Source organism: Ictidomys tridecemlineatus, chromosome 1 (genome assembly GCF_052094955.1).
Source record: "Ictidomys tridecemlineatus isolate mIctTri1 chromosome 1, mIctTri1.hap1, whole genome shotgun sequence".
NCBI classification, from domain to species: Eukaryota; Metazoa; Chordata; class Mammalia; order Rodentia; family Sciuridae; genus Ictidomys; species Ictidomys tridecemlineatus.
This window is the reverse complement of record NC_135477.1, coordinates 73,081,469-73,106,625: the sequence shown is the minus strand read 5'-3', so window position 1 is coordinate 73,106,625 and position 25,157 is coordinate 73,081,469. Positions and strand designations below refer to the sequence as shown.

The following is a 25,157-nucleotide window of genomic DNA, read 5'->3' as shown; positions in this document are numbered from 1 at the left end:
TTTGGTCAGGCAACAATGTACTAGATCAGACACAAATAGGACAAGCCATTAAATTTTTTTAGATATATTTAATATGTTTTTTTAATTGGTTGTTCACAACATTACAAAGCTCTTGACATATCATATTTCATACATTAGAATCAAGTGGGTTATGAACTCCCATTTTTACCCCAAATACAGATTGCAGAATCGCATCGGTTACACATCCACATTTTTACATAATGCCCTATTAGTAACTGTTGTATTCTGCTACCTTTCCTATCCCCTACTATCCCCCCTCCCCTCCCCTCCCATCTTCTCTCTCTACTGTAATTCTCTCTCTTCTCCATCTACTGTAATTCATTTCCCTCCTTGTTTATTATCCCATTCCCCTCACAACCTCTTATATGTAATTTTGTATAACAATGAGGGTCTCCCTCCATTTCCATGCAATTTCCCTTTTTTCTCCCTTTCCCTCCCACTTCATGTCTCTGTTTAATGTTAATCTTTTCTTCCTGCTCTTCCTCCCTGCTCTGTTCTTAGTTGCTCTCATTATATCAAAGAAGACATTTGGTATTTGTTTTTTAGGGATTGGCTAGCTTCACTAAGCATAATCTGCTCTAGTGCATCCATTTCCCTGCAAATTCCATGATTTTGTCATTTTTTAGTGCTGCGTAATACTCCATGGTGTATAAATGCCACGGTTTTTTTTTATCCATTCATCTATTGAAGGGCATCTGGGTTGATTTCACAGTCTAGCAATTGTGAATTGTGCTGCTATGAACATCGATGTGGCAGTATCCCTGTAGTATGCTCTTTTAAGGTCTTCAGAGAATAGTCCAAGAAGGGCAATAGCTGGGTAAATGGTGGTTCCATTCCCAGCTTTCCCAGGAATCTCCATACTGCTTTCCAAATTAAGCCATTAAATTTTTAAAAATTAAGTTTACTTCATCACACTTCAAAATGTCTTTTAAGAAAAGGAAACAAGCCACAACTTGGATAAATACTTCCAATACACATATCTGATAACTGGGTTATAGTTTAAATTTTAGATTTGTTTTTTGGTCTTCAGAGATTCTTAATATATGTATGTTGGGTCTTCTTTTTTTTTTATTAGTTTTTGTAACCAAGCCCATGTAGATAAGACTTTACATATTTAATACTATGTTATCCCTGCATAATTGGAAAAAATTAAGTTAATGTTTCTAGACCAATAAGGCTATTAATTTCTGTACAATGCCAACTCAACATGGTAAACTGGGATACTTTTTTTTCCCAAAGTTGACAGCACAGCTGAAGTTTTCAAAACTTCAAATTATATATGTACATATATTTATATTAAAAATCATATAAAATCTGTTATTATGTTATATTATATAATAGCAAAGTTCTGTTGCTGTTGTGATACCTGGCCCCATTTCTTTTATTAGCTTCTCAATTATCATCTGAAAAGAAAACATTCTAGAGTAACATCATTAAACACAGCTCTGATAAAGCATGGTCACTATTATGTATCATAAAACAGGCGCCAGGGTATGATACAGCACTGTCCTGCATCTATAATACTAGAGGATACAGTTTAAAAGGTGTTATTTGGAACTTGATTCTACTTTTCCAGGAGAGGGCCCAAAGGACGGTATGACACAGCTCTGTCAAGAAATGTACTTCCTTGGGATTTCCTTTCATTGGTGGTACAGTTTTATGTTGGATCTTCTTTATGTGTCTTCTGTTTTAGTCATTTTCCTCTCTGATCCTTTTCAAATTTCTTAATCTTATTTTTAAATTGTCTTGGATGTTTTCCTACTCATCTTCAACACTCTATACTCTCCCTTGGACATGGGGAAATTTAGTTTTCCCTTCTGCTATGGCTTTATCATCCCCTCCTTACCCTGAGTTCAATCAAGTAGTTTCATTTCTTTTGTTCTTTGCCAATTTCTCTTCCTAAGTTTTCAATTTCTGATCCAAGGTACTTTTTCAATCTTTATGTGATTATATTAAATTAATAATGAACACAGTTTAGAATGATGTTACAGATATCTTTTGCTTCATAGTTTTAGAGAATTGTTTATTAGCTGAAATATTCTGTTTTCCCTTCCCCTGCCCTTCCTTCCCCTTCCTTTCCTACTTTCCAGATGACAGCTTCAAGTGTGAATGCATTCCATGAATAGGATGGGTAGGTTGGAGTGGATTACGAGAGTCCTACCTCAAGAATCCCCTCTACATTCTGTCAATACATGGGCAATTGCATTTTCCTTAATATTTGGCTTGCAGGAAAGACAAAGGGGAGATTTTGTGTAAGGGGAGATTTCATGCATCCTCCATTTATATAACAGCAAAGTTCTGTTACTATTGTGATACCTGGCCCCATTTCTTTTATTAGCTTCTTTTTTGGGGGTTGTCTTTTGTCTTCCAACATCCTCCATTTACTTTTCTTGTTTTTTTTTTCTTTTAATGACCCAGGTTTTGAAAGTCATGCTTCTTCCTTTTTCTAGCATTTTTGTGAGGATATTGAAATATACAGAAAAGTTGAAAAAAACTTTCCAGTGAACATTCATATACTTAGATTCTACCATTAACATTTTATACTTCTTGCTTATCACATATTGGTGAAAAGATTCCTCTATCCATCCATTAATCCATATTATTTATTATGCATCTCAAATTAAATTGTACACAATCAGTACAATTCTCCTTAAATGCCTCATCATGCATATCATTAAACAAAGGTCAATATTTCTTTATAGTATTTAATTGTAAAACCTACACACAGTGAAGTGCACAAATATTCAGAAAGGTTGAGTAGCCTGTACAGAGTCTGTGTTTTTTAAGGGTTTTGTCTTGTCCTACTTTCTCATACTCCATTAAGTAGTTAATTGACCCTTGGTATATCCCTCAGCAAATTTCCTAAGCAAGGGTCCTGATGACTTAGTCACAGGGGGAGGTTGTGACACTGTTTTGGTGATGACTTGGTCCCAGGGACAGTTGTTTACATGATCTTGGGGCAATAGTTTCCTTAAAAGATTATAATTATCCATGGCTGGGGAGATTATGCATCACAGTTCCCATTTTATAGAGATGCTTGTCTGCTTTGACAAGGTTCCCTGTTGTTATGTTTTGGATATGAGACATTCCCCAAAAGCTCCTGTTAATGCAGGAATATTCAGAGGTGAAATTATGAAGTTAAGAGAGTTGTAGTCTAATCAGTTCATTCTAGTTTGAATGGACCAGCTTGGTGGTAACTGTAGGCAGGTGGGACATAGCTGGAGGGGTGTGTTACTGAGGTGTGCCCTGGAAGGGTGCATATTCCTTGAGGTTCCTGCCCCCAACCCCTGCTTCCTAACCTTACCATGAGCTGAACAGTTTTCCTCCAAGGGGCCCTTCCTCCATGATGTGCTCTTAGGTCCAAAGCAATGGAGTCAGCAGTATATGGACTGAGCCCTCTTAAATCATGAGCCCCAAATAAAGTTGTTCTTGTCAAGTATTTTGGTCACAACCACAAAAAGCTAACTAAAACACCCACGATTTTGAGAAATAGTTCCCTTAGGATATTATGATTGTCTGTGTGTTGGAGAAGGTTCGACATTACAATTCAAATTTTCCAGATGCTTTCCTGTCCCAATAAGCTTCCCTATTGTTTTAAGTCTTGTGACTCTTGGATTTTGAATATGTCTTAGTTGTTCTGAAAGTTGTCCCTGAAAGTTACTGCCCTTCCTTGTCCTTCCTTCTACCCACCTGCTTATGGCTGACTAACCTGCCTAACACTATCCCATATCCACAGTGAAACCATTATTCTGTCAATCATTAATTGGTTTTGCTTGTTCTAGAATTTTCATAGGAATGGAACATACGGTATATACTCTTGTGTAGTATTTTTTTTACTTAGCATGATGTTTTTAAGATTCATTCATGTTACTTTTATGTTATTGGTAATCTTATCAGTAATTCCTTCAGTTTATTTTGGAGTTTTGGGCTATATGAATACGCCACAGATTGCTTAATTATTCTCCTGATCCCATTTGTGTTGTTTCCAATTTGGGGATATTATAAAAAGTTCTTAGAATGGTCTCTTGATTCTCTTGCTATTCCACCCACCTTCAATATCCTTTGTTAAAGGGTCCAACATCCACACGGGCATTGAACCAAACTAGGCAAATAGAGCAGGAGGCTTGGAAGGGAAGGGGGATGACTTATGGTCTCATCTACCTCCCTGCAAATAAACTCTCCAGAGACAGAAGGAGCTGGGGAGAGCTCTCTTCACTCCTGGTACTCTTCCTCTTGTCCTCACTTGGGAAAAGCCCTAATTACTGGCTGTACAGCCTCTAAGTCCCCTACACCGAACATAGCAGCAGCCCTCACTTGCTAGAGGTGGCCCTGAGCAAACCTTTGGTTTGTTCCTGGCAACTCCACACCCTCCTCCTTCCTTCAGCCTCTGGCCTAGTCACCCATGTTTTTTGTCACCTACTCAGGCCTTCTCTCTCACCTTCAAGGCCTCTCTGCCAAAGGGTTTCTAGGGAAGCAGCATCTTGAGGGTCTTCCCTTCTCCTAGCAAGGGACCACTAACAGGCCCTCTCTACCCAGCATGTGGGACTCACATAGCTGCCCCACTCTCCTTGAAGTCAGAAGTTGAGAGCTGCTGTCTCACTCCTGGGGGAGCAGTGTGGGAGGAGCCATCAGGCTGGGTAAGGCTGTGGACAACGTGGACAATAAAGCATCTTTATTTTACATTTAAAATCATTATTTAAGAAAAATAAAGGTCAAATGAGATCTAAAATAAGTCCAATTAGAGGTCTAGAAAAGAATAGGGAAAATGGAAGAGGTAAGATGTCTGAAGAGAATTTTCTAGGACTAACAAATAACATGAAACAAGGAAAGAGCAATAAACACCAAGTGGAATAAATACAAAGAAAATCAGAGTGGAATTTCAGAATGGCAGAGACTAAAAGCAGATCTTCAAAGCAGGAAGGTGGGACTTTTCAACAACAACCTTAAGGTTACCTAATATGCAGAATATTGATTTTTTAAAGCATTTATTCTCTCATACTGACAGGATACTAGGGATTAAACTCAGGGGCACTCCACCACTGAGCCACATCCCCAGCCTTATTTTGTATTTTATTTAGAGACAGGGTGTCACTGAGTTGCTTAGTGCCTCGCTTTTGTTGAGGCTGGTTTTGAACTCCCAATCCTCCTGCCTCAACCTCCTGAATTGCTGGGATTACAGGTGTGCGCCACCACACTCAGCTTTTAATGTCTTTATTTTTTAAGGAAATTTAGATGCATTTTGTTTTATTTTTTGGTATCAGGCATTGAACCCAGGGGCACTTACCACTGAGCCACATCCCCAGCCCTTTTTAATTTTTTTTTTTTTTTTTTTTTTTTTAGACAGGTTCTCACTGAGCTGCATAGGTCTTCACTAAATTGCTGAGGCTGGCTTTGGCTTTGAATTTGTGATCCTCCTGTCTCAGCCTTTGACACTGGGATTACAGGCATGTACAACTGTGTCCAGTTATATTTAATGCCTTTATAGATAATTTAACTGTTGATGTATTAAGGCTTAAGTTTGTTGCTTCATAAAATTAATAAGCTTTATTTTTATAGTAATTTTTAGGTCCACAGCAAAATTAAGCAGAAAATATAGTTCCCAAATACCTCCTGTTCTCTGCCTTCACAATCCCCCATTATTGACAAACCATACCATAGCTGTTATTAACAGTCGATGAACCTACATCATAATCATACAGGATCTGCAGTTTATATTAGGGTCCACTTTTGGCATTTAATATTTTCTATGGGTTTCCACAACTGAATAATAACATGTATCCACCATTAACGTATGGTACACAGTAGTTTTACTGCTCTAAAAATCCTTGGTGCTCCATTTGTTCACGATTCCCTCCCCAACCTCCAACCACTGGCAACCATTGATATTACTGCCTCTGTAGTTTTCTCCCTTCCAGAATGTCATATAGTTAAAAACATATGGTATGTAGTCTTTTCAGATGGGCTTCTTTCACTTAGTAATATGCATTTACATTTCCTTTGTGTCTTTACAAGGCTCAATAGCTTTTTTTAAATTTTGGCACAAAATAGTATTTTATTGTCTAGATATAACACAGTTTCCACTTTAGTCTTCAAAAAAATGATCTTGGTTGCTTCCAAATTTTGACAATGGCGAATAAAGCTGTTATAAACATCTGTGTGTAGTTTTTGTGTGAACTTAAAGTTTTCAAATCACTTGAGTAAATACTAAAAAGTATTAGTGATGGGTTGTATGGTAAGAGTATATTTAATTTTTTTTAGATACTTTCAAAGTATTTTCCAAAGTGATTATAACATTTTGCATTGACATTGGCAATAAATGAGAGTTCCTATTGCTCCACACTCTCATCAGCCCTTCTGGCCCATTTTTAATTGTATTGTTCATTTCTTCTTGTTTTTTTTTTAATTGTTGAGTTTTAAGGATTCTTTATGTATTTTGGGTATGAATCCTTTAACCATTTCATTTGCAAATATTTCCTCTACTCTCTACTTTGTCTTCTCTCTTGACACTGTGTTTTGCAGAGCTGAAATTTTTAATCTTAATGAACCAAGCTTATCAATTATTTATTTTCTGCATTGTGCTTTTAGTGTTGTATCTAAAAGTAATCACCAAAGTTGCTTAGGTTTTCTTCTAGTGTTTTATAGTTTGCATTGTATGTTTAGGACTATGCTACATGCTGAGTTAATTTTTTAAGGGGTATAATGTCTATGTCTAGATTTATTTATTTTTTTACATATGAAAATCCAGCTGTTCCTGCATCACTGTTGCAAAGATTATCCTTGCTACATTGTATTGTTTGGTTAAAAAACAGTTGACCACACTTGTGTAGATCTACTTCTGAGATCTTCTGATTCATTGGTCTATTTTGTTAATTGTTTTTCCAATATTACACAGTCTTTATTATTGTAGCTTTATAGTAAATCTTGACACAGGTACTGTGAGTCCTCTTTGTTCTTCTCCTTCAATACTAAATTGGCTATTCTGGATCTTTTTCCTCTCCATATAATGTTGAGAGCCATCCATGGGCTGTGTGTGGACTTTTGCACATTATAGACTAATGAGGGGATAAGTCTGGCATTGGGAACTTCTGGTGGCATCCCCACAGAGATTGACCACTTGATGCAGGTGAACTTCCCCCTCAAGCTCTGCCAAAGATCCTACACAGCACCTGAGATGGGTGTGACCTGCCAAGATGTCAATCAACCTGCTGACTGCAAACATCACGAAGCAAGATTCTGCCCTTGAAACCTTATCCTGGCCTTTGATGTAACCCCTTTAAATAAACCACTGGAGCCATCTCTCCTTTGTCTAGTTCCAGCACCCATGTGGACTAGATCTATCAGGGGCTCTGCTTTTGTAAATATATTTCTGACTCTTTATGTTTTGTTTTTCACTAATTATTTGAGATTTTAAGTTTTCAGGTGGCTTACACCCTCCTCTGCAGAAAAAAGAAGCCCCCCTTCCCCCGCCCCAACCAGGCTCCGAAGTGAGATGCTGGCCATCACTCTCATTACATATAACCTGTAGAATCATTTTGTCAATAACCACAATATTACTTGCTGGGATTTTGATTGGGATTGTATTGAATCTATAGACTAGGTTGAAAGAAAAATGGCATCTTGACAATACCAAGTCTCCTATCCATGAACATGGAATCTCTATGAACATGGAACATCTCTCAAATTTTTTAATTTTTGATGTTTCATTAGAGTTTTGAATTTTTACTCATATCTTAAACATATTTTGGTAGTTTCATGCCTATTTCATTTGGGAGGACACTAATAAATGGTAATGTGTATTTCTTCTATTTGTTCATTGCTGGTTTATAGGAAAGCAATTGATATTCATATATTAAAATCATATCCTACAAGCTTGGGGATTTTTTTTTGTAGATTCTTTTGGACTCTTATTCTCTACATAAACATGTTATCTGTAAACAAAGATAGTTTTACTTTTTTCTTCCTATTCTGAATATATTTTATTGTCCTATTGCTTTAGCTAGGTCTTCCAGTATGATGTTATAAAGCAATAGTGAGAGGGAACACCCTTGCCTTGTTTCTGAGTGTGGCAAGAAAGCTTTAAGTTTCCCACCATTAACCATATTGGCCAAGGCTCTGTATATATTATCATATTGAGGAAGTTCTTCTTCTATTCCTAGTTTGCTGAGGTATTTCTAAAATCATGAATAAGCAGAGGCTGAGGCAGAAGGATTGCAAGTTCAAAGCCAGCCTCAGCAATTTAGCAATAGTGAGACCCTGTCTCAAAAATAAAAAATAAAAACAGGTTGGTAATGTGGCTTTGCAATTAAGCACCCATGAATTCAATCCCCCATACCAAAAATTTTTAAATAAAATAAAATATAATGAAAAAAAATAAAATCATGACTAGGGCAGGGCATGATGGTTCATGCCTATAATCCCAGCAGCTTGTGAGGCTGAGGCAGGAGGATCATGACCTGAAAGCCGCCTCAGCAACTTGAGGCCTTAAGCAACTTAGGGAGAATTTGTCTCAAAATGAAATATAAAAAAGGGCTGGGAATGTGGTTGAGTGGTTAAGAACCATGGGTTCAATTCCCGGTACCAAAAACAAAAACAAACAAACAACCCCGCCCCACACAAAAACCAAAAATCATAAAAAGAAATTGGCTTATGTCAAATGCTTTTTTCTGCATTTAATAATTTGATTGCTATTTTTCTTTAGTCTATTGATGTGATGACATGAATAGCTTTTGAATTTTGAGCCAGTCTTGTATATCTAAGATAAATCCTATTGCTCATGATGCAAATTTTTTTCAATATATTGTTGGATTCAATTAACTAATAACTTGTTGAGAATTTTTGCTTCTATATTTTGAGAGATGTCAGTCTATACTTTCCTTTTCTTTGTCCAACTTTGTTATTGGGGTAATGCTGATCTCATAGAGAAGTATTCCTTTGGCATCTATTTTCTGGAATAGATCATAGATACTTGGTTTAGTTTCTTCTTTACATATTTGGGAGAAATCACCAGGAACTGTCTGGGACATCTGCTATCTGGAGATAATCATTAATTATTGATTAAATTTCTTTACTAGAGATAGGACAATTCATATTTAGGGGGGTGGGTACCAGGGATTGAACTCGGGCGCTCAACCACTGATACACATCCCCAGCCCATCATATTTTATTTAGAGTTGCTTAGTGCCTCAAGGAGGCTGAGGCTGGCTTTGAACTTGTGATCCTCCTGTCTTCCCTGTGCTGCTGAGTTTACAGGCGTGTGACACCATGCCTGGCTTCATATTCTCTATTTTTTGAGTGACTTTTTAGCAAGATATTTTTTTCAAGGAATTGGTCCATTTCTTACAGCTTATCAAATTTGTGGGCATGAAGTTATTCATAATATTCCTTTATTATCATTTTAACATGATGGAATATATAGTGATGTTCCCTCTTCCATTTCTAATATTAGCAATTTGCAACTTTGCATTTTTTTCTTAGCCCAACTAGAGGCTTATCAATTTTATTTTTTTTTCTAAGACTAACCTTTTATTCTTTTGCCATTATTTGTTTTCTGGTTGTTCCAATGTTTTGTTTTCTTTTTTCTGCCTTCCTGTGGATTATTTTTTATTCTTAGAATTTTACCTTGATGTATAGTGGTTTTAAATGTATCTCTTTTTATAGTCCTTCTAGGGTTGGTCTAGATACTACATTGTATAGGTACAGCTTATTAGAATAGTCTACTGTTGCCACCATTTTACCAGTTTGTGTGAAGTACAGAAACATTGCCTCTCTTTATGCCTCTTTACTCTCTCATATTTGTAATTGAAAATCAATTCCTCTATAAACATGGAAAACTAAAATAGACAGCTATTAATTTTGCTTCAATAGATATCATTTGGAAAAGTTAAAGAGGTTATTCTACTTACCCATATTTTCTACTCTTTCAGTTCTTCCTCTCTCATAGTCCAAGTTTTTTTTAAAAAAATTATTTCCTATGACCATTCTATTATGCAGGTCTGCTGGCAACAAGTTCTCTTGGCTTTCCTTTATCTGAGAATGTATTGGTTTCCCCTTATTCCCATCTGGCCTTCATGAATTCTGGTAAGAAATTCAGTGTAATTTGCATTATTTGTCTTATGTAATATGTCCTTTTGTCAGTACTTTCAACATTTTTTTCCTTTAGTTCTGAGAAAATTGATAGTGATATGTTTTAGTATGTGCTGTGGGAGTTTTTTTGGAGTTCACTCAGCTTTCTTAATCTATAGATTTATTTTGTTTGACAAATTTGGAAGCTGGGATTATAGACATGTGCCATCACACCTGCTAATTTGGGAAAAATTTAGAAATTATTTCTTTGAATACTTTTGAACTCCTATCTTCTTTCTCCTTTTCTTCCAAGACTTCAATGAAAGTGAGATTTCTATTACAGTTTCAAAAAAGTTGATGTTTCGTCCCCCCACAGTCTACTTTTTTTTTTGTTGTTGTTCAGATTTGGCTAATTTCTATCTTCAAATTCATTCTTTCTTCAGTCCTTATTCTCTTGAGCCCATTTAACCCCCATCTCCATTATTGTATTGGATAGTTCTAAATTTCCATTAGGTTCTTCTTTTATTTTTCGGGACTTTCTACCTCCATGCTGAGACTGTCTTTTTCATTTATTTAAAGTGTGTACAAAGTTACTTTTTTAAGGATTTTTATGAAGGCTGCTTTAAAACCCCATAATAAACCAGATAATTCTAACATTTTTGTCATTTCAGTGTTCCTGTCTGTTGTCTTTTGTCATTCAGGCTAAAATCTTTCTGGTTTGTGCATGAGTGATTTTTGATTGAAATGTGAATATATTGTATAGTTATGAGACTCTGGATCATATTAAAACATGCTTTAGCACCTGACATTATTACAATCTTTGAGTAGGGTGTGATGTTGATATCTAGGGGGAGGGGGTCTGTTACTGCTGAATAGGGGCTGGAGTTCATAGGCTAGGCAAGGAAGATGAAGTGGAAGTGAGTGGTCTCAGTTGAGTGGTAGAGACAAGTCTTTTGGTTAGGCTTCCTCAGACAACACCTAATAAGTAAGGGAATTGGAGTCTTGCTACCCTCAGGAAGTCAAGTTCCAGTGTTCCCATGTATTATTTTCACATTGTGTTGGGAAAGATTTTCTTTACCACCTGCTTGGGCTTGAAACGTGGTAGTTGGAACACATTGTCACAAACCAAAGAACATAGACAGCTAGATTTCACACCTAGTATTTAATGGTGGGGGGTGTTTTTGTTATGTGGTATTTGGTTAGATAGAGTAGTATTACATGTTTTTTGGTTTTTTTTGTCATGCTTAGGTTGCCCCGTTCCTAGTCTTTGGTTTTAAAGGGAGGAGGCTTTTCTTAGGCCTTTAAGTCTGCAATCAGTATCTTCACATTGTTGGTTTCTCCAAGATCCAGTATAGGTTATCTGGGACAATACAAAATCCAAGGAACTCATCAATTGTATTTTTCCTTAATTCCCAAAGTCTCTAGCAGTCTGCTTATTTTTCAGTTTTAAGTCTTCCTGTGTGTATGTTTTCCTGATACTGGGGACTGAACCATTGACCTATGTCCCCAGTCCTTTTTGAGACAGGATCTCAAAAATTGCTGAGACTGGCCTTAAACTTGCCTCTAGCTTCCCAAGTCCCTGGGATTACAGGTGCACAACACCAAACTTGGACTATTTGTTTTACAAACAATGATCAGGGTTTTTAGCTATACTCATCAGAAAGAATAGCTTTTTTAAAACATTGTTTTTTAGTTGTAGATGAACACAATACCTTTTTTTAAAAATTTTTATGCGGTGCTGAGGATCAAACAAAGTGCCTCACATGTGCTAGGCAAGCACTCTATCACTGAGCAACATTCCCAGCCCGTCTATGTCTTGAATTTTATATCTATATATGATGATTACATTTAAAGATAATTAGAAAGAAACAGGATCTATGTTGCCTAGGCTGACTTCAAACTCTTGAGTTCAACTGATCCTCCAGACTCAACTTCCAAGAGTGGCTGATTACACATATGTCCCACCATTCTTGGACCCTTTTTGGGATGAGAAATTGGTAGAAATATAATTTAACCATGAGTTGATAATTGTTGAAGATGGGTGATGGATATGGAGATTCATTACCCTATTTTATTTTTGTATTTGTCCGAAATGCTCCTTAAAAAGAAAACAAAAAAAGTTCTTGACTACCAGTCTAAGTAATACTATAGAATTTTATAATAATCATGATTTTCTCTGTAGTGATTGTCTCCATTTCTGCTAAGAGTATAAATTTGATATTTAATATGGGCACATTTACCATAGCTAAAAAGAGACTGACATATGGTTGTCACTCAAGTTGCCATGTTTCCTCATATATAAGATGTCTTAGATAGTAATACACCTTAATTTTTATGTAGCATTAAGAAAAACTACAGTATGCTGATTTTAAGATCAAACATTATTACCCTATGTACATATATGACTACACAACTGTATGATTCTACATCATGTACAACCAGAATGAGAAATTATACTCCATTTATGTATGATGTGTCAAAGTGCATTCTTCTGTCATGCAAAACTAATTAGAATTTAAAAAAACTGGAATTTTTTACAAGTGCTTTGATTTCAAAGATGCTATCATGTGAAAAAATGCTCACTGCCATCTGTGAAATTAATGAATACTCTGAAATCACACGAGGTCAAGATTATAGTGAAAATATCTTTAAATGGGTTTAAGACAAATGAGAGTCTGGTTTGAGGCTGTTAACAATTCTGGCATGAACATGTTTCTTTCCCCAGATACTAAAATTTTATGTACAACTTTATAGGTGGAATGGCAAATCTACATGTAAAAATGTTCGCCAAATCCCTAACACATATTCTACATGTTTTCACTGAGAGCATGCTCACAAAATTTTACATGAAAAATGGCTTAATTATTTGCAGAAAAAAAGAGGTAGTGACAAGGGGATCCAAATTTCTTTATTCTCTTCCTACAAAATCATGTAAACATCAGTACAGACCTGTCCTTATCCCCAAATCCAGAATCATCATGACACATTAACCTTACATTTAAAATAAAGTCAGGAGCAATAAAGCCAATTACCAGATGACCATATGCAGCTTTGTTGTCTTGTCTGGGAAACCTTCCAACTGAAGGCACAATTGATCTATGTAGTATCTGGTGAGCAGGGACTCAGGACATTTTGCTGGGACAGAGGGCAGTAGTGGGTCAGTGGATCTTAGCTGTTTGTTCTAGCAAGTATCACTTTGGAATGTCCCCCTTTATCCTCCCAAAATGACAGGATTAATTTTCTGAGCTCAACATGTACCAGCAATGGCCAGACTTGGTCTTCCCTGCAAACAAAGAGATGGGAGGTATTCACAGGTTTGAGAGAAGGAAGTGCAGGCCCTCTCAATCTTGGTATGCTAGATTGTCTTCTGCATCAGAATGAAAAATAAAAATCAAACCAAAACAAAAAACATGAACATACAGCCACACAGACTGAAGAAAGGAAAAGAACACAGGTATAAATCTATGCAGCCATATTCCTTCCTGTTGAGGAATTTTTCCAAAAATGTGACCCAATATTTTGCTCACTATATTCTGGAGTCAGACAGCTTAACCACTTTGGTTTCCAGAGCAATATGTACTAGAGAGAAGTATCAATCACTGGGCTGGGTTAGATCTCCTTTTTTAATCTCCCTTTTAAATACTGGTTTGAGTATGCCTGCTCTAAATGCCTTTGCAACCAGCAACAAGAGATAATCCTTTTGGAAACAACTGAATGTACCCAACTAATAACTAGTCACTCATGATGAAAAACGAACTACACAGGTTAAGAACCCCTAATGTGAAAATAGGAAATCTTAAAAGCTCCAAAATCTGAAACTTTCTCAGTGCCAACACAACACTATGTGGAAAATACCTCATCTGACTTCACGTGACAAGCCCCAGTCAAAGTGCAAGTGCACTAAAAATGTGATGTAAAATGACTTTCAGGCCATGTGTATATGTGAAACATAAATGAATTTTGCACTTAGACTTGGGTCCCATTCCAAAAAAAAAAAAAAAAATCTCATTTTCTACCCAAATATTTTAAAATCAGAAAACAATCTAGAATCCAAAACTCTTCTGGTCCCAAGTATTTCAATAAGGGATATTTAACTTGCTAGGTAATAAGGGTGTCAGGGCCCTTTTCAAACAGATCCTTACATAGATAACACAGCAAGTCCCTTTTCCATAATGAACTCCTTCAGGTTGAGCTTGTTCGATAACCCCAAACCTCTGGGCATCTGTTACTCTCTGGAAAAATAAGCTAAAATTTGTAGAACAAGCAGATTGGCTAATATATAGTAGGTACTCCATTATGTTTCCTGGTCAACTGATATATTTTTGAACACAAAGTATGTGTTCAATTTACAGTGTTTTATTTCCCAGTAGGTGCTACTTATTCCATTTTCTAGCTAAGTTAGGTCAGAAATCAATTTATTTCAACAAGGTTAAAATATTAACTAGAAAAATGGCCAGCATTTGAACTCAATTTTCCTGAATTAGAAATCTCATGTCCTTTCCATTACTAGACATTTGTTTTGTTAAGTTGCTATTATAGATCTGAATGAGTTAGTCAGAAATTGAAAAGAAAGCTTTATTAAAAATCTAAGATTTCTACATGAAAAAAGGAGTAACAATATGAAAACAATAAACCCTGTATAAAAGAGAGTAAAAAGATACGGTTAAACACCTCAGAATAGATACAAATGTTAACGAGATGTTTAATTTCTCCTTCTTTTTTGAAGAGGACCTTTAATGACAAAGTAGCTACGTTTGCTCTACGTTTCCTCCTTCCTTAAAAAGTCAGGCATGAGCTCTCATGTTAGCTACCCTACTGTCAGGGCATACTGGGACGAAGAACTGGTCTTCCAAGAGGTTTCTTGGAAATCTCTTAACAGCAAGAGAGGCAAGGCAATTAGTAGGTGGCTCCATCACTACCGCTGTACAACTAAGAGCAAAATCTCTGCTTCTGTGTTTTGGAATACTGAATTGGGTAGTCTTCTAACCTGGATCCATAATTTCTCTACTGCAAGAACCAACAAACACTGTTCATGAAACACTTTAAGCAACTAAGAGGGGAAGAGCATAGGGATGGAAAAATAAGGAAAGGAAATATAACCATAAATGCTTAATTAAAGCACAGATTAGGCTGGGAAAGAGACTTCAGTATCAGCAGAAATAAAGCCAGACGCCTTCAAATTTAGGAGATGATTAAAAATCTTAGTTATTACGATAAACAGCTTCATCAATGTCAAGCGTCTGCCATCAGGTACCAAATCCTATTATCCTATCAATCTTTATACAAACATAAAGAGTTGCAGATACTGAGCCAGGTGTAATGGTAAACACTTGAAATCCCAGCTCTCAGGAGACTGAGGCAGGAAGATCTTGAGTCCAAAACCAGACTGAGACCTGTTTCCAAATGAAGAAGAAGAAGGAGAAGAAGAAGGAGAAGGAGAAGAAGAAGGAGAAGGAGAAAAAGAAAGGACATGAAAGAAAGGAAGAAAGAGAGAAGAAGAAAAGAGTTACTGGCATAGGCCCTATTTTTTTTTCTTCCAGTGCTGATAACAGGAGTTTAGGCCATCTACTGATGTTCCTTATAACAGGATTTGATCTCCATCAGCTTTTCCTGACAACTGACTATAAACCAGAACAACACTATAATTTAGGACTATTTTGAAAATCTAAATAAGTGCTTTTGTGATTAAACTCTACTCAACACAAGACTTGACTTTGGCTTTCAGTTTAATCTTCTAAAGACTTCATTATTTATTTTTGTTGCCACTTTTAAAAGAACAAAGTTGTGAATAACAGATTTTAAACAAAGCCCTGATAAAGCTTAAAATTCCCCACAGCAGTTTTATTTGGATTTTATGTGTTCCACATAAACACTTAAAGATCATGTTTATATAGTATATAAAATATAGATGATATGGAAGTTTCTGACAAATGATTTATTAATGAAAAATTATCAACTATATAACCTATGAATACCAGAAAAACTTCAATATGTACAAATCAGCATGAAGTTTCTGGTTCCCAAACTTTGGTTATATGAAATGCCTCAAGCACCACAGAACAAATATTGATCCTAATAATAATTAAAAAAAAAAAAACTCAAACAAAACTCTTCAACCCTCTTGAATTTGTTTTCATTACACCATATGAGGAAAACTCTTTTACTCTACATTTTCTTTCATCTTGGTCAGTTTCTAGAAACAGTGTCAATAAAAATTGATTGGGATAAAATGGATAGACAAACCATACAGATAAAAGTGGATGTATTAAAAGAATAACTTCTGAAAATTATTCTGATTTAAATAAAGAACAACATAGGATATGTGCACTATGTAACATATATGAAAAAAAAACTTCTTAATTTTCAAAAATTCACACAACATAAGCCTGTTAGTGTTGGGATGAAAGGTTCACAGGGAGATGTGTAGCAAATTCTATTACAGAGATTCCTGGATTTTAACTTTTTCCCAGGCTCACTGGCATCTGCAAGCTGCAGAAGCAATTTGTATAATATACATCCATGAATAAAGAAACCTGATAGCTGAGCACAGTCTTTCATGGAGATTTTTACAAGAAATCTGATGGACAAAAGACAAATCAAAGAGTGAAAACTAAAACAGAAGAAAATGGAAAGATAACATATCTAAGCCCATATAAGTCAGGATGGGGAAAGTTTAGATGTACAAACTGACAATTGCATATGTTTAGAAGGGATTACATCCTTGACTACAAATGTAGATTATATACACACTTACATTAACTTAAGTCATTCATATATTACACCTGACAATTCAAACAGGATGTCTCTGAGCAGTGGGAGAGGTTCTGTTCACTTGGCTCCTCAAGTCCCTGTCTTTTGTACTGGCTGGTTAACAGTCTCTGTACAGGACTCAACAGCATGGTACATGAATGGATAAAGCTTGATGTCTGGTCCAGGGGTAGAACAGTTCCTGCATTCTTCATTGTAGTATCGAAGCAATAGTTTATAGACTTCTCCTGGAGGGTAAATGGTCAGAACAATTTGCATGTGAGGTATGTGGATGGAAAAAGCTTCAAAAGAACACTAGAGTTTTGTCATAATCTAAAGAGCACATTGGCTCAGATTTGGTTTTTGAAACTACAGTATGAATTTCTTATGTTTAAAAGGCTTTCCTGGCATAAACTTAAAAATTTTACAAACACTTTAAAGAAAACAACTTAGCTCATGATAACATCAGGCTACATATGGTAAATTGTCCACACCCTGTTGTGGGAGTTCATGCAATCCTAGTTATACATTCAGCTCCTAAGGTAGTAATCACACTGGATGAGCATACTCCATATCTGATAAATACCACAGATTGAGACTTCTTATGTTTGAATTTACTTTCAGATGTCTTCCACTTTTTTGCTTTCTTTTTTTCCTTTTAATTTTTTTTCTTTTAGTTGTCAATGGACCTTTATTTATTTATATGCGGTGCTGAGAATCAAACCCAGTGCCTCCTATATGCTAGGCAAGAGCTCTACTACTGAGCTATACTCCAGCCCCTCTTTTAGTTTTCTATACCCACAAAAGTAAAAATTGAAAGTAACTCCAGTTTCTTGACTTTAATAAGCTGACATACTCATTCAAAATTGTGGATGAAACTCTGCCAGAAAAATAGACTACAAATGTAGTCCCTCTAAGAGCTTTGTTCTATCCCCTTGAAGTAATGCACTTGTTTCTTATCCACTATGATCCATCCAGATTTAGCAAGTGTTCCTCCTAGATGGTGTATAATCCATCTAGCTACCAAGTATCAAGACTACCACCTACTTACCAACAGTCAGTTTCCTCTCAGTAAGGAAAGTGTGCATACTGTAAACGTCTCTCATCAATTCTGAGTCCCCAAAGGTAAAATAAACCACATCTCGTTCAGCTGCTGCAGCTGCCAGTATCTGTATTAAAGCTATAGCAAAGAGAAAAGATACAGCTCTATTATGATACTTCTACTATCAAGTTACCTTTAATTCTTTCAACCTGCTAACTTGTAGCTGGTATATCACAGCTTCATCCCAGATCCAAGATTTATAAATAAAATATACATTATTACATATGATGAATACAAAATAAGCATAAATCATCTAGCTGTGTGACTTTCCAGATATGCTGCTGAGAATACCATTGAATCATAGGATTTCAACACAGATACCTTCTTTGGATCACAAATAAAGAGCATCTGAAACTGCAAATCAAGGCACTGAGGTGGTATTTATATTCACTTCTGTTAATCCAGAACTAATAGTTTTGTTTGCTTGCTTGATTTTATAATTTTGTCTTATTAAACAGTCACTGTTCTTTTGTATCACAGGCATATTTGGGGGGTTCCAATTCTCATCAATGCCACAGCAAGCATTCTCAAACAATATCCCTCTGTGCTTGTACTGCCAATGTTCCTGAAGCATGGAGTCAGGAGTCAGTGTTACTGAAGATTCAGTAACTGTCTAGTATGTTGGAATAGAAAACAACTAAGACCTACTATCTTCAAGAGTCAAAGCTACAAATCAATGAGCCTGAAATATGTCTGCAAAAATCAAGTTTCTTTGCAAGCTTAATCTCCATAGGTAGGATTTATTTTGAACCACAACAAAACTGAATATGGTTACAATAATGCCCTTTTGCTCATTGTATATCTTTCACTTCATAAAAAAAGAAGGTGGGAGTCAAATTAAAACATTACGGAGGGGCTGGGGTTGTAGTTCAGTAGTGGAGTGCTTGTCTGCAATTTAAAAATTAAAAAAAATTTTTTAAAATAAAAGTAGATTTTTTTAGTTGATTTTATTTTTTAAACACATAACAGCGGAATGCATTACAATTCTTATTACACATACAGAGCACAATTTTTCATATCTCTGTTTGTATATAAAGTATGTTCACACCAATTCATGTCTTGTCCATCACATTCCACCATCATTGCTAACTCCTTGCCCCCTCTCTTCCCCTCCCACCCCTCTGCCCTATCTAGAGTTTGTCTATTCCTCCAATATATATGATATATATATATATATATATATGTTTGTGTGTGTGTGTACATATATATCTATACAGAGGATATCTTTTTATTATTTTGATTGAGGGCATTCTAATATTCTATATATTCAACATTAATATACATGAAAATGGGGAGGAACCTACAATTGAAAGCAAATAAAACAAGTTAGCCTACTTTTAGTTTAAGTGACTAAAATAACTACACTGAAGGGAAAGAAAAAAGAAAAAAAATGAAAGAAATTATGAAGATGGTTATGTGATCACTTCTGGTCTTAGTCAAATTCTTAGGAAAGAACTGCAAAAAAATTCTCATCTTTTTTTGCTAGGAATGTTTACCATAATAATTAAATATAAAGCAATTCTGAAACTATTTTTAAGTGTATTAGAGGATGAGCAAAAGAATAAATATGTTGATGCTACTGAGAGCTCAGAGTCTCACTATGAGAGAATGGACACACAGACATAGAATGAAGGAAGACAAAAAATAACTCCACGAGGATGGATAAAAATGGAAGACAGCCAGGCACAGTGGTGCATGCCTGTAATCCCAACAGTTTAAGAGGCTGAGTCAAGAGTATCACAAGTTCAAAGCCAGCTTCAGTCATTTATCGAGAACCTATCTCAAAATAAAAAATGAAAAGGATTAGGAATGTGGCTCAGTAAAGTACCCCTGGGTTCAATTTCCAGTGGGGGCGGGGGAGAAAGAAAGAAAAAGGAAGACAATAGTGTGTGTTCATGATGTCTAAATTAGAGACATATTTGTGAATATGTGTTTATACATATTTATTTTCTAGTTCTGCTGGGTGGATGGGCAAAAACAGACACTCTAGCAGTACCAAATACACTGAGTACTCAGACTGAGGTCTCTAATTCCGTTCCTCCTAAAAGGAATGGACTCCTAGGGAAATGCCTGATTCCATGGTTGGGGCAGGCAGGTACAAGATGAGCCCAGAATGTTAAGTAGTGCTAAAAATAAATAAATTAATTAATTAACTAATTAATTAAAAAGGGAAAAATTGGTGGGAGCTTATCACAAGAAAATGGGAGTTTGAAGGAGTTTCCATTACCCAAATCTGGATGAGCTAACCACCAAAATACTAGAAGTATAGCAATCAATTAATTACAAATTATTAAAAAATGTGTACCCTTGATTAATACCTATTAGATACATAAAGGAGGGGGTATCACAATAGGAACAACTTCTCTGTGTAATCAACCATGGTTAATACTGGATGAGGAAAGGATCATTTGTAGATGTGAAGTCAAGGGGAAATTTTGAGTTACAGTATCTTCCCACAGATTGCTTACTAGTTACAAGGTGGGGTGGGAACCTCAGTTAACTATGCACTACAGAAATCAGGCAACATCTTTACTGTGTAATCAAAATAAGAATCAACATTGTGTCTGATATCCTCCAATGCTTCTAGACACTATTACTGATGCAATGGTTCTGATTAAGAATACATTATCTTAACCTCATTATGAGGAAAAATAGTAAACTCAAAGAATGTGTTAGTCTTCAAAAAACATGTTGATGTCATAAAAGATAAAGGCTGTTTTGAAATACTATGAATTCAAAAATGAGTCTAAAACATGTGGCAACTAAATTATGTAGCTGACCCTAGACTCTGTGTTGGAGGAGAAAAGACTAGAAAGAGCTTTATTAGGTTATCTGACATAAAAATATAAACAATAGAAAAAAGCACTAATGTATAATATAGATTTAATAACTAAAGTTTAAGAGTTTTTTCCTCCTTTCCCTTAGGAAATATATACTGATGTATTTAGAGGGCATAATATATGTAACTTAGCTCAAATAGTTCAGGAAAAAAATTGTGTGCATGTGTATAGACATAAACATTATATATTCAGCGACAGGTAAATTATTTTTAATTTTTTTATAAATTTGAAAGGTTTTTAGTATTTTTTAGTTTTTTTTTTGGGGGGGGTGCTGGGGATTGAACCTGAAAGGATTTTTAAATAGTTTAAAAAGTTACGAAGGAAAAAATATTTCAAGGCAAACTAGAAAAATTTGGTATAGTCAAGTATTCTCCAGATTTGGGAAAGAATTTATGTTATAATAATAACACATGAGATTGATTTCCAAACTACTATTTATTGAGTATCCACAACTTGGGAGGTACCAATGACTAGATCTCATTAATTTCAGAATGCTGAAATTGGTTAATTTCAAAAGAGGTAAGTTTTAATTAAAACTGCTCATCCAACTTATGCATACATTAAAGCTTCACTACACCCAATTTTAAAAGTTTCTAATTAACCTAAACTACATATAAAAATGTCATCTTTCTCTACCAAGAGGTATAATCTCTTCCCTTTCAGTAAGAATAAATATTTAGCTTTAAGTGCTTCCTATTAAAAAAAAAATAAAGACTTGAAGAGAAGTCCTTTTGGTTCTATTTCCTATTAGATCACTGGTCATTTGTCATTTTGGGCCTTAGGCATGCTAGACAAGCACTATACTACTGAGTTATACTCCCAACCCCAAGCATGACATTTTTTATTTCACATCCATTTCTGTTTGAGTCCATAAGTACATGTTAGACTAATTAGGACTGGGAGACAGAAGATTCAAAGTTAGTCCACATCCTCTGCTAGCTAGCTATCTCTAGCTAGTTGCTTAACCCTCTTGGCCTCATTTTTCTGTTATACAATAAAGCATTTGAATCAGATGATCCAGAGTTTAAGATTCCATAATCACTGAATTTTTCTCTATGTATCATCAGATATTAGATTATAAACACACAAAGGAAATTTCCAGGAAGATAAATTAATCTCAACCCTAGATACATCAGTAGTCACTGGCAAAAGCTCACTTAAATAATAGTACATGGACCTCACTCACTCTCTCTGATATTCCCAAGATCTTTGTAAATCTAGAGAATTATGCTGCATGATTTAAATGAACTATCTTCTACCTAAAGGTAGATGAGAATAAATCACAAATCTAATAACGTATGTGGATTGATTCCAAGTTAGACACAAAAGCATGAAATTCTAACTTCAAGCACAACTAGGTGCCAAAATAATCACTTAAATTAACCTGCAGGGAGTTTGGTTTTAATTTTCTTTCTGGCATTCAGTGTTAAGCTATGAAGAAAATATAAATAAATGTGAATAACCTCAAAAAACAATTTATAGTGTCCTACTGCAATAAATGAATCAAACAGAAAATGGTTAAAATGATGGATACTATCGCACAGGTGTTGAGGCCACCAGCACATAATATTAGTAACCCCTTGCTAACAATGAGAGATCTTACAGCATGTAAACACTGTTGTAGGAGTTTTACAAGCACTGACTTATAACTAAAAGGATTACTCCTTTTAATCTTTACAGAAACTGAATGAAGTAATTATTAGTATTATTTTGTTTTTAAAATAATAGGCACCAATAGGCTAAGTAATTTATCTAAGGTCATTTAGGTCAGAATGTAGTGGAGTTGAGAGTTGAACCCCTACAGTATGACTCAAGGGCCTCATGCCCTCACCCCTCTTCTTCCAGGCTGCCATGACACATCATTCTGCTCAAGGTCAAGCAGATCTTACCACATGCCAGTTACAAGAACTTCCTTGCACTGTTTACTGTTATTTGAATGCATTTTGGCAAACAGTACAGACCTAAAAACACTACCCATGTCCTTCTAGTGAACCCAAGTTCTTTTGAGAGCTCTCACACCAGTAGTTGCCCTGAAAACCCAAACATTGCTCACTAGCCCAAGGCACCTGCTTGTTTCCACAAAACAGCATGTTTCTAGGCCAACTCCTATTCTTTCTCTGCTCTTGTCCTCTGGCTACTCTTCTTAATCTTGACTTGTCCCACTCCCTCCTCCCATTATGGAGGTTTCTAAAGGCTCAATGTTGCCTTTTGACTCTCTAAGCAGCACAACAGAGGTAGGTAAGAACAAGAGCCTAAGGCAACAAGAAGGAAGCCTAGAAAAAAAGTGGTTGATTTATTTTTTTTTAGAAATATTGGTATGGTTTGAAAGTACTGGCTATGTTCAAGATAAGAAATATTGAGAAAACATTAGTTAGGAAGACTTAAGGAACTGAAATTGCACCTGATGGTCTCAAGGGTCATGTGTTTGAAGTGAGTTTTGCTGATGCGAAGAATGATGAAACTGCATTTAGAAAATTCAAGCTAATTACTGAAGATATTCAGGAAAAACTGCCTAACTTCCATGACAGGGATCTTACCTATGACAAAATGTGTTCCATTGTCAAAATGTAGCAGACCAAGACTAAAGCTCATGTTGACGTCAAGACTACCACTGGTCATTTGCTGCACCTATTCTGTGTTTGTTTTACTAAAAAAAGCAACAATTAGATTATGGAAGGCCTCTTATGGCTCAACAAGTTTGCCAAATCCAGACGATGATGAAAATCATGATTCAGGAGGTACAGACAAATAATTTGAAAGAAGTGGTCAATTAACTGGTTCTAGACAGCCTTGGGAGAGACATAAAAGGCTTGCCAATCTATTTATCTTCTTTATAATATCTTCATTAGAAAAGTAAAAATGGTGAAGAAGTCTAAGTTTGAATTAGGAAAATTCATGGAGCTTCATGGTGAAAGTAGTTCTGGAAAGGATACTGGGGATGAGATAAACACTAAAGTTGGATGAACCTATGAATATGAACCACCAGTCCAAGAGTCTATCTAAAATTCAGATTTTTAAAAAAGTCATGAATAAAAAGTCCTATTGGTCAAAGAAAAAGGGCACACGGTGGCAGGGCTGGGACAGGGACTCAATTGTTGGGCCTTTCACCCAGTTTACAATATACTCTCCAACTCCTATATCCAGATTCAATATAGATTAAATAATAAAAGCATACATATTGGCTTCAATCCTGATTTGAATCCTGGCACTGGCACTTGGTATCTGTGAACTTTAGGGTAATTACTTACTTCTCTATGTCTCTTAGTTGTCTCATCTATAAAGATGAAAATAAAACCTTCCTAATAGGCTATGTTTATATGTAGGTAAAGAATGTACTTAGTATAATTCTTGGAACACAGAATGCACTCAACATGTTCTCAACTAATAATAATAATGACAAAAATAATAATAATAATTGTGAACACACTACAGTCTTTGAGGAAGATGGAGCCAAGTTTAAATGCTAGTTCTGACATTAGCTCTCTCTTTAGGTTTGTTAGCCTGTCTACAAACCTTAGTTTACAATTCTTGAACATGCAGCTAACAAACTAAAGGGTAATTATGCAAATAAAATAAGAAAAATGCAGTGATTCTTATACTTAATGATCATCAACTCCCAGACAGTAAAAAGAAAATTCCTGAAGCCATTTCCCAATTTCATTACCTCAGCACGATTTCTGAAGTTCTGATAACAAGTATCCACTTACCTATGACATTTCTGAATATACATTATTAAATAAGACCCTAACCTAAGACCTGGGTTCACAAAGAGGTCAATACAGGAAGGTTAAAGAAGGAGTATTCTTACTCACACAAGAGTGGGAGAGAAATGGAGAAGGTGATTTATTCTGGCAAAAGGAAGCAAAGTACTGAGGAACTTGTGGTAGGAAAAGTGAGGTAACCTGGAGCATAATTCTCTGTCTTCAATTTTCTGTCACCTTTTTTGCACCTCCATTAAAATGCCTCCCATAAACCCCAGCCAATGGGCTAGGCCAGGCCAACCATCTATAGCAAAAAATGACTCATTAACATTGTCCAGGTTCCAATCTTTTCCAGATTAATGATGTTTTGTTCTGGTTTTGCAATTTAGCCATCTTGGTTCTAAAATAGCAAAGTAATTAGTAAAGACATATTTAGGTTTGATATTAATGGAAACTAGGTCAGAAAGAAAATAAATTTATATCAAGTTTCTAAATCTCAGAAACTTTTCACTTAATATAAATGTCATGAAAACCAACTGGAAATCTTCTCAGTTTCACTAGGGATGTATCAAATATTTGCTGAGTTTGGGACTATGATAATTTGGTCCCAGTGATGGGAAGGTATCCAAATTGGTCCAATTATAACACTTCCATGGGATTTTTAAATCAAGGAGTCCTTCTTCT

General features: G+C 35.6%; 1 protein-coding gene and 1 pseudogene across 3 annotated transcripts in view; one reads left to right on the top strand and one right to left on the bottom strand.

The window, feature by feature from the left end:
* Positions 1-12,969: 12,969 nt before the first annotated feature.
* The window catches only part of Parg (poly(ADP-ribose) glycohydrolase), a 109,712-nt gene continuing 97,524 nt past the window's right edge, over positions 12,970-25,157 (bottom strand). For all 3 annotated transcript variants that reach the window (XM_005339057.5, XM_013364663.4, XM_078042427.1), the window contains exons 17-18: positions 17,882-18,010; positions 12,970-17,078 (exon numbers count right to left, since the gene is read on the bottom strand). In XM_005339057.5, coding sequence (XP_005339114.2) covers positions 16,924-17,078; positions 17,882-18,010 — 284 coding nt within the window. In that variant the 3' untranslated portion in view covers positions 12,970-16,923. The remainder of the gene's footprint in view (positions 17,079-17,881; positions 18,011-25,157) is intronic.
* On the top strand, positions 19,999-23,775 carry LOC101964434 (small ribosomal subunit protein eS1 pseudogene; annotated as a pseudogene).